The sequence below is a fragment of the Austrofundulus limnaeus genome, unplaced genomic scaffold (genome assembly GCF_001266775.1).
Source record: "Austrofundulus limnaeus strain Quisiro unplaced genomic scaffold, Austrofundulus_limnaeus-1.0 Scaffold70, whole genome shotgun sequence".
NCBI lineage: Eukaryota > Metazoa > Chordata > Actinopteri > Cyprinodontiformes > Rivulidae > Austrofundulus > Austrofundulus limnaeus.
In genome coordinates this window covers 1,836,064-1,846,303 of record NW_013952472.1, presented here as the reverse complement: position 1 = coordinate 1,846,303, position 10,240 = coordinate 1,836,064, and the positions used below count along the sequence as shown (strand labels likewise).

Below are 10,240 nucleotides of genomic sequence, written 5' to 3'. Positions count from 1 at the left end.
CTGAGGACCAGGACTTCTGACTGAGAACCAGGACTTCTGACTGAGAACCAGGACTTCTGACTGAGAACCGGACTTCTGACTGAGAACCAGGACTTCTGACTGAGAACCAGGACTTCTGACTGAGAACCAGGACCTCTGACTGAGAACCAGGACTTCTGACTGAGAACCAAGACTTCCAGTTGAGAACGAGGACTTCTGACTGAGAACCAAGACTTCCGGTTGAGAACCAGGACTTCTGACTGAGAATCAGGACTTCTGACTGACTGAGAACCAGGACCTCTGCCTGAGTGGGTCTGCAGATGTTTAGCTTCAGTTTGGAGGTCGGTGGGTCATACAGCGAGCAGAAGCCCCCTGCAGTGTCAGGACTGCACAGATCATGACGTCTGCTCCCTACAGTCGGCTGTCTGTGTGCATCAGCAGAAATAGCACAATGACCCCTATTAGCATATTTCTGTGTYGTTCTATGAGACAGAGCCAGCTAACCCTCAGGCTGTGTGACGTCCAGAGAGCCATACTGTACTTCAACTGTGTTCTGTCACAGACTGATAAACTTGGGCACACAGGCTCATTGTTAAGCTGAAGGTGGAAGCTCACTGGGTTCCAGAGAAATAAAAATCAGTTTTCCTGTTGCAGTTTCACCGAATGCTGAGTGTTTGTGAAGCAGCTTTCTTAGTGAGCACATTTGAACATTATTGTCTGGTTTTGTTGTTTAATTTTCTAKCTCTTCTCACACTTGGGCTCATTTTGTGTCCAGCTCAGCTGCCACATTTATCCACAAATTTATCCTTTAATCTACTAGAGTATGCTTTATAAATGAAGAAAGTCAGATTTAGCCCAGTTTTTTTCACTTATTATTTATTATCATTGAGGGTTTTTTGTTGTTTTATACTCAGACATTTGCTTCTGAGGGCAGGATGGGATTTGAGCTGTCATCTCTCGGTGAGAAGYTCACAGTACTGCTTCCTCGCCTCGGGCCATTCTGTTCTCCCTGTGCAGGCACTGGTTTTCACCAGGTGCTCCTGTTTCCTCCCAACAAAAACAGGCTTGTTGGTTCATTGATCACTCTAAAATTGTCCCAAGTTGTGAGTGAGAGCGAGAAWGGTTTTTTGTCTCATTTGTCTCTGTGGCCTGTCCAGAGTGTACCCAARCTTGGTAGACCACAAAGACCAGAWCAGTTGGTGCAGCCAAAACAAACACCTTGCATCGTGCCACCGGACCCTCTGACCCAGTGTCTTGCTCAAGGACACGTTTGAAAAGGACMGTTAGGGTTAGGGTTGTAGGATGACTTCCCTGACCACTCGTCCCAGTCYTCCCAGGTCTAGACAGACCCAGACATCCTACCATCCATCATACATCAGTATCTGTGTTGCCATCAACCATAACCTGCTTCTGTGAATGACTCCCGTTAATATTATTTGACAAAACAAAACAAAATAGAGGAAATAACCACAAATGTCCACTACAGATGACATTGAGTAAACTATTGATAACAATGCTAAAATACAGTTAAATAACCGACACAGTGTTTTATGTTTRGTGAAGATACTTACATAAAATATTCCAACAACATTTCAAACCAAAGAAGTAATTGTACTTAGGCTTCCTCTTTCCGTAAAATAGCCTTACACTGACAGACACCATTGTCCTGATGAAGGAAGGGAAGATAAAGCTACCAAAGCCCTGCCCCATCCTATTTGAAAAGCCCTAAATGTCCTCTAGAGTTAATTTAGTAGTATGCAGTGGGTGAGAGATATTTATGCTTACAAATGTCCTCCACAGAGGACAAATTTGAACTACTGSTAGTCAGGAGGACATGGAGAATTGGGTTGRCATGTAGTGCACTTAGAGTGGACCYGTATGGGACAGGCACTACTAGACTCTGCCAAGCCTTCAGAAGTACTGAATACTGAACTGATTTTATTGCTTCACAAAAGAAGCAATTAGAAGCAGACATTAACAACTATTGGGAATAAAATACAATAACCAAAATAAATAAAAAAATAAATAGAAAGCTTTTCCCCACCTTTAAAAAAATAAAATGTGAGTAAAGTTCCTTAGCAGTGTTGCTACCTGGGTAGTGTTGTGTTGTTACCCTAAATGGATTTTCTGGATTGTGAAGCTTCTTCTGTGAAATGATGCACTGGCTTGTCCAGCCTAAGTTTATGGTGAACTACACTGAAATGCAATCAGCAATAGTTAACTGTTAATTATTATTAATTAGTGTTAAGCCAAAAGCATACACTACTAAAAACTAGTGTTGCACATTAATTCAGTATTGATATATACGGCAATCGAAACATTTCAGTACGGRGATAGGACCTTTTAAAACATTCAATTGATGTACGCTACAATATGGTGACCTCCGATGGGATTGGATGACCCTGAGTAGCAGAGAACTTTSAGTTTGTTTTMGACTGCTGTCGAAGAAGCAGCGAGATGAGAGGCACTCTGAGACCTGAGCTGAGGACAGACCAGCTTTCTTCTCTTAAAYCAGGGCTATTCAACTGGTGGCCAAAGTGGGACCAAAGTTCAGCCCGCCAACTGGTTCATTCATCTCTTCAGCCCAAACCCCCGGTTTTCTACTTTATTACGCTAAGTACTTTTAGTTAAACATAAACATGTTTGGTATCTACAGAAACATCAGAATATTGGCTAGAAGCTGGTGAAAAACATTTCTATAAATACTCAAGACAGTTGTTAAATCAACACCTGAGTTAAATTTAACACTGTGTCCAAGTCTATTTGGTCCTTATCGGAATTGGTGTCAAATTTGACTCTTTCCATAGTGTTAAATTTTCAGAGTACAATTCAGCTCTAAACAGAGTTAAAAACTAGATACCACATAGCTGTAACATAATGACCCCCACACGCACAAATGCACCAGAACTCAGAAGTCTTTAATCCTAATAAATGTCATGCTACTGGGTGCATCCCAAAATTGTAGTGGTTTGGGTGGGGGTCTTTTGGGGATTATTTTTTTGGGGGGGGGGCATTGGTTGACCTGATGGATAGCCCCTCATCAGAGCTAAACAACCAAAGAAAATCTGAAGCTCCTATGTTTAATAGTTTTTGAGCAATAACCATTTTTGTATGTCCAGATACCACTTTTCAGATAAATTTGGGGGGTGGGGGGGGGGCACTGATTGTTGGGTCTGATGGATAGAGCTTCATCATGTACAGGTCATCCCTGCTCAAGGAAGAGTTCTTCTGGAGGGCTGTGTCAAAGCCCACAGCACTGGCAAATGTGCAATTATTGAGCAGCATCCTCAGAAGTTACCTTTTTGGGCTACGAATGAAACTGAGCATGACATAACTCTTCCTAACTGTTGTGTAATAGCAGAACTTCACACCCCAGAGCACATCCTTTATCACCTACCTGCCCCAACACTTGGAAGACATTCAGTCCAATGCTGTGCTGCAAGGGATGAGGCCTCTGAACAAACTTTCAAGTCTGACCTAACCTTGAATTTGGTGAGTCTCCTCTTTCAAAAGAATGAAAGGACAAAATATCAAAGAAACTGAGTGAATATGGAGATGCATTTACCCGCTGTGACCTAGCTTTGTCATCATGTACATGTACATGTACATGTATTCAGTGGGTATTACATGTAATTATTCCATAACCTGGTACAAGATCATGTGATGCTGTGGTCATTTTCTTTCATTAAAACAACATGATCACAAACATCACCTTATCTTATGCAGACAATTGCATAATTCCTGGACATAAAACCTGTCAGCACCTGTGCAGTTGTCTCTCTTCCTGCCTTAGCCTGTGTGGTGTAAAATGGCCTGAGCACAGTTCACCACTCAGCAGAGGTCTTTCCTGGTTACTGAATAKSTCCAAARGAAAAGTGTTRYCACTGTCCTTGAGCYGTTCCAKCATGAGTTTCCAAGTGTTGGGGTTCTCATGCTTCTCCAGCATGTTGCTCTTCAATGTTGGCTGGTGTGCGTTGGGTTCTTTGTTGGTCGGACCTCCCCTTGTTGAAATTGTGGCTGGTCCCAGAAGCACGGTACTTGTTAACGTTGTGGAAGACAGTGAGATGGCTCGGAACAATTGTTGCAATTGTACAGTACATTACATGTAKAGTACATTACATGTAATGTTAGTTGGCTGGATTGACTTGTCCACGGCCACTTCACGTGTTTGTTAACCCTTGTTTATGATCCACTCAAAAATGAGATATTTTTGTTTCAACTTTAGGACATGAAAGGGTTAATTATTTAAAAAATGCCTTGGCATGCATGTAAAACACCATCTAAACTTTTAATTTTATGTGACAGATKATATTTTAACCCTCACAATTCCTTGCGCAAAGAACATGAAACTTGTGAATTTCCAACTGTCCCTGCTCACTGGAGCGTGAAGCGTTAACAAAGATTTTGGTGTCATTCGAAGCAGAATGATCCCCTCTACCAAAGGTTACGCCCACATTTTCAAAATTATTATCTATGTTGATTTTATGGCAATTTAGGAAAAAGAACACAGCACTCCAAGAAAAACACCTGCTACCTACAGTAACATGTGGTGGTGGTTCCATCATGCTGTGGGGCTGTGTGACCAGTACAGGCACTGGGAATCTTGTTAAAGTTGAGGGACGCATGGATTCCAACCAATATCAGCAGATTCTGGAGACCAATGTCCAGGAATCAGTGACAAAGCTGAAGCTGCTGAAGCCGGGGCTGCATCTTCCAACAAGACAACCACACTAAACACGGCTCATAATCTAAGGCCTTCATGCAGAGGAACAAGTACAACGTTCTGGAATGACCATCTCAGTCCCCAGACCTGAATATTATTGAAAATCTGTGGTGTCACTTAAAGAGAGCTGTCCATGCTTGGAAACCATCAAACCTGAATGAACTAGATGTTTTGTAAAGAAGAATGGTCTAAAATYCCTTCAGCCACAATCCAGACTCTCATTGGAAGCTGTAGGAAGTGTTTAGAGGCTGTTATTTCTGTGAAAGGAGGATCTGTTAATATTGAGTGAAGGTTTTTTTATAGTGCCCAAATTTATACACCTGCCTAATTTTGTTTAACCAATTATTGCACACTTTCTGTAAATCATATCAACTTCATTTCACTTCTCAAATATCATTTGTGTTTTTCCTCTATATGATATATTTAACTGATTTTTTTTATCCAAACAATCAGTGATTTATAAAGGTAAATCAGGAAAATTAACAAGGGTGCCCAAACCTTCGCACCCCATTGTATCTTGACCCAAAACATTAAAATTTACTTTTAGTTCCTTCTCAGTTCCATTCCAGAACAACCTTAAATTACAAACATTCACTGGTTCATTCGTCAGTGATGAGGTCATTAGTGTTCTGCTTGTTTATTTCTGTTCCCTGCAGCTGAGGAAGCTTCTGCTTCTCTGCCAGAATGAACTGGTCTCACTCAAACTCCCCCTCCACACAGGTGGACACGGTGAACAGTGATACAGGAAGGTTAATTAATCCATGATGCCAGGAAGAATCTGTGATTTTAAATGTGTTAGATCYGATGAGATGAACAGTGTCTGATTCTCATCATCAGCAGATCAGATGGTCAAACAGTTATACAGTAATAGAAACATCTCAGCAAATCTTATTGAGCAGCATAAAAGCAAATGATATAATCATGTTTCCAGTTGGTGTTTAGTGATCACTTTGTTGTATTTTAACAGTGTATGGTGTGACTCCGCCCTCAGGTGTTCCTGGGCCCAAACGGGGAGGTGGAGGAGTACTCTGTGGTTTCCATACAGCAGAAAGCAGCCATCAGCTCTGATCTGATCCTGGACCAGGAAGAGGAGCATCTCTTCATCATGACCAGGAACATGGTGCATACATGACACACTCCCAGTTACTGCTTCACTATCTGCTTCTTCTGTAGGAACAAAGACAAGAGAAACTAGACYTGGGTTTTTACGATGTAAAAACAAGTGTGCATTGCCWTGTAGCATGTCATTGCAGCATGGCTTTGCCTGCAGCATTGGACTTGCAGAATGAACTTTGACCAAGTTCAAATGTGTTTTCTATACCAGCTTGTGCCTGTCACGTCAGCAGGTGTTTGTAATTAAGGTAATTATGTGACAATATGAAGTTGGAAGAGATTTGTTGTTAAAGTTGCATTAGCTGGGTTTTGAACCCTGATCTCCCACATGAAAGTCCATGACATAGACCATTAGACCAATGGAGCTTTGGCAGAAGGTGGTGCCAGGGGTTGGTTTGTATGTGTGCAGAAAGAGGCCACATTGCCAATYCAATTYTTGACACAGAAATGCATAATATTAAAACAATAGAGTAATATTAGGACAATGTTTTAGTAAAATATCAAAACACAATCATATTAGTATTGTAATCACTGAACTACTGAATTTAAATATTATTAAAACTATGGTTCAGTACTGAGTATATACAGCAAGGGGCAGTATTGGGCCAATACAAGGCTCCATTGACTGGCATTATATGATTTTAAACATTAATATTTCAAAAAGTATAAGTTGCACAGGCACCAAAAGGCATAGCCATCATTTGGCACAGGAGCTTTACAGATATAAATTACAATGGCAGCTCTAGGACAAAGTTTGCAGGAGGAGAAGCGTGCTAAAGTGGAGATGACTTGGATGGGAAATGAATCACAATAGTGTGCATTGCATTGGCAATGCACACTGATAAATGACTCTCTTGTTTCTGCCCCAGTTGTTTCATAAAGCTGGGGATTATTGTGACGAACATATTCTCCACTTTCATTGTTGCTCTGCAGAATATGGGCCATCCATTCTGTGTAATCAGATTTTTAGGAGCTTAGTGTGGATGGTCTGCTGAACCAGTCTGATTGTTGTGTCCTGGTTCCAGCTGCAGAAGAGGCCCGTGGCTGAGTGCCAGCAGCACCCAGACTGCCAGTCCTGTGTGCGGGCCCARGACCCCTACTGTGGCTGGTGTGTCCTGGAGGGAAGGTGAGGCCATCCTCAGAGGAGAGGATTAAATACCAGCACTCATTAATCTCATCAAATCAAACCCTAAATCATTTGTGTGACCACTTTTATATTTGATTGCATTTAATTAGGAAAATGCCTGTTTATTCATTTACTGTTAATTACACATCATTGTGTGACTGATGAGCTAATTTAACCATAGTTTCTACACAGCAACAATTTGAGGCTTTCTTTCAAATCTGCTCCTGTCTCTGTCTTTGTGCTCATCAGAACTTTTGAGTAAGGGAGAAAAAATAAAAGCCTCTGTAAAGTTTATTGTTTAAAGTACAAAAAAGCACAGCAGGAGATTTGAACCTGTAGTTTCAAAATAAAGCTCATGATTATTCATCAAATTAAGAGTCTGTCATGGCTTCATAGCTCAGAGTTTTAAATTACCATTACCACCAGGCTGTAGAGAAGAAACTGTGTTGGAACTCCTGATTAGAATATACAGATTATTTATTTATTTTATTTTGGACTTTACTCCTCATTTACCTCAGCTCATTTACCCTCTTTAGATGCTCTCTCTTCTTTCCTGTCGTTCATTTTTCCTGTTTGATTTGCAGGTGTGTGCTGGAGTCTCAGTGCAGTCGTGGGAAGCAGCCGGGGCAGTGGTTGTGGAGTTTCGACATGGATCAGCAGTGTTTGGCTGTTCAAGACCTGAGCCCTTACAACATCAGCAGGGAGGAGAGCAGGATGGTAGGTCTACATCAGTGTTCAGGCACATGCTCACTAACAAAAAACTCATCTGATAGTTTATAATCTACTGTTTGATGGTTGGGAATCCACAAACAACCTGGGTTTTTGGAGTATTTCAGGATGATTATACAGACGTTTCAGGCTGGACACCTCTGGTTTTGTTCCCTTTTAGTCAGCTGGACGGTGATGAGCAGGCCGGGCGGCGCCTCCTCCTGCAGTAAAACCTTTTCCAGTAGGAGGAGGAGTCCCCTGAAGTCATGGACAGCCTGTCAGTGTCACATTTATTGTATCAGTACCAGCTAACAGTCCAAATATGTTACTGTTGGACTGATGAAGTATAAACTCCACCCACCCGGCCGTTTCTTCACCCAGGCTGATAATGGAACACAGCCACTGCTTTAGTTGATGTTTTTATCCACCACTTGACTAAACCAAGTCAGACCACCCCAGCTCCCCCCTCCCCTCTGAGCTTGAGCCTAGTTTTGGGGACACTCGGGAACATTTTCTAACATTGTGTCAACATTAAAGTTCCTGTGACGTCAAATTTTTGTAATACATTTGATTGCATTTTTAGAAAGAGGACATTGATAAAATATTGCAAAAGAAATTTCATGTCGCTGAGATGAGCAGTTGTTGAGATATTTGCCTGTGAAGTAACAGGAAGTGATGTCATAGGGGTGTTGCTACAACAGACTGTAGAAGAGAATCTGATGTTTCTTAAGATTATTTTGAGTCTCTATCAGAGAGATGAAGAGTCAGAGTTCAAATAATATTGTTTCAATAAACAAAGACCAGAGAGTTTTCTTTGTTAATGAGTTCCCCTTTGATGTCACTTCCTGTTTCACTTTGGCTGAGTCAAGTTCAAAAGAAAATATACCAGTTATGAGACAAAATGGATTAAAACGTGTGTATTATTCCAACTTTCTTAAGTATAAAGATGTTTTCTTTGACTTTTTGTATTTGAAGAATATGCATGTCACAGGTACTTTAAGGCAAACCTTAGAAGTGATGATGTTAAAGTCAGACAGCTGCGCTCAGTCCTCTTCAGCACCTCTGAGTGCCCCCCCCCCTCCCCCCGGCTCTGTTCAGGTGGTCGGCTCAGATTTTACTGTCTGAATGGTGAACACAAGGCATGCTGGGAGTGTCACCCATCAGTCTGGAACCAGTCAGGTTTGGATCTCTTTGACCTTTGGTCTGTATTTACTCTTCAGAGGAAACAGACAATTTGTTTTTATTTTAGCAGCTGGTTCTGATGCTGATCCGTTAAGAGTTGTTGGTAAATGTGCCGTGTACATTTTGCAGCCCAGTTTGGACTGAAAGGCTCAGTTTGATGCGGGTCAGTCCTTGGACCACTGGATGGGGTCTCTGTGTGTCTCCACAGTTTGTTTAGTCCAGTCCAGGTTGTGGTCCGGTTAGTGTAGTCACCAACCGTCCAGTTTTCCACCATGTGATCTAACATGGGTCTCAGTGATGTCATCGGTTTACTACAGTTTGTCCCTCCTCAGGTGTCTCTGTCCATCCCAGGACTCCCAGTCTTAGAGAAGGACGAGTCCTACTCCTGCTTCTTCCAGGACAGCCGCAGTCCTGCCACCCTCACTGAAACCGGACTGAGCTGCCAGTCTCCTGACCCCAGTGGTACCCCGCTGGTGCCTCCCGGACAGGGTGAGTCTGGCTCAGTTTGTTTAATATATGATGTAGAGTGATTCTCTGCTCTCTGGGTCTAATGAAGCCACACCTGATGCTGCAGAAGGTTTTTACTGCGTTCAGATATTCAGTTTGTGCACTAAAGGATCTGGCTGCAGCTTGAGCTGCATGAATAACTCTGATAATCTGACCCAATCCTCTTGTTTTTTCATTTTATTCTAATTTATTTTTTATTTTATTTTGTTTGTTTCAATCATCTTATGCAGCGGGTAGTAATCTGTTCTCTAATTTGAACATCTCTACAGATTATTTTCATCCAGGGGTTCTGGGTGGACTGTAGTGTTCTCACTGAACTGAGAGCAACATCTGTGAGTAAATGACCCTGAAGCCCCAGGAAAGGTTGCAGTCATGGTAAAAGAAAGTCTCMTTGTCAGCTCAAGGGTTGAAGGACAGCTGACACATTTTCAAGGAGAAGATGTTCAACAGGTTCCTCCTGAGGTCAGACCAGGCAYAGCTCTGAGGCATGACAGAACTCTCAGCAGCCACAGCACAGCAGGAAAAAGATGCACTTCAGCTCCGTCTGCCTCTCATTTGTCTGAAGCYGGGGGGTCAAATTTATTTTCACTGAGGGCCACATGAGTGTGAAGGTGGCCCTCAAAGAGCCAGTTGTAACTGACTTCAACGCTTCGTGTTTAACTTTAACTAAACAGGAAACATCACGTTCCTCATCTCTGTGCTACAGCTGAGCCCTGCTAACAAACAATGGGCCTCATGCAAGAACCGTTCGTACGCACAGATTTGTTCTTAAATTGTGCGTACGAGTGATTTAGGAGAATTAGTGGCATTCACCAATGTTTTCGTATTCTACGATTTTTTTCAGATACGAACAAAATTCACGAGTGGTCCAGACCTGTCGTATATTTTACCAGCAGTCAGTC

General features: G+C 42.1%; 1 protein-coding gene across 1 annotated transcript in view; it reads left to right on the top strand.

Moving 5' to 3' along the window:
• The window catches only part of plxnb1b (plexin b1b), a gene marked incomplete at its 3' end in the record, with an annotated part of 141,490 nt that overhangs the window by 91,229 nt on the left and 40,021 nt on the right, over positions 1-10,240 (top strand). Inside the window, 4 exon segments of the mRNA XM_014010586.1 lie at positions 5,694-5,822; positions 6,841-6,941; positions 7,526-7,658; positions 9,164-9,320. Of these exon segments, the coding sequence (XP_013866040.1) occupies positions 5,694-5,822; positions 6,841-6,941; positions 7,526-7,658; positions 9,164-9,320 (520 nt within the window).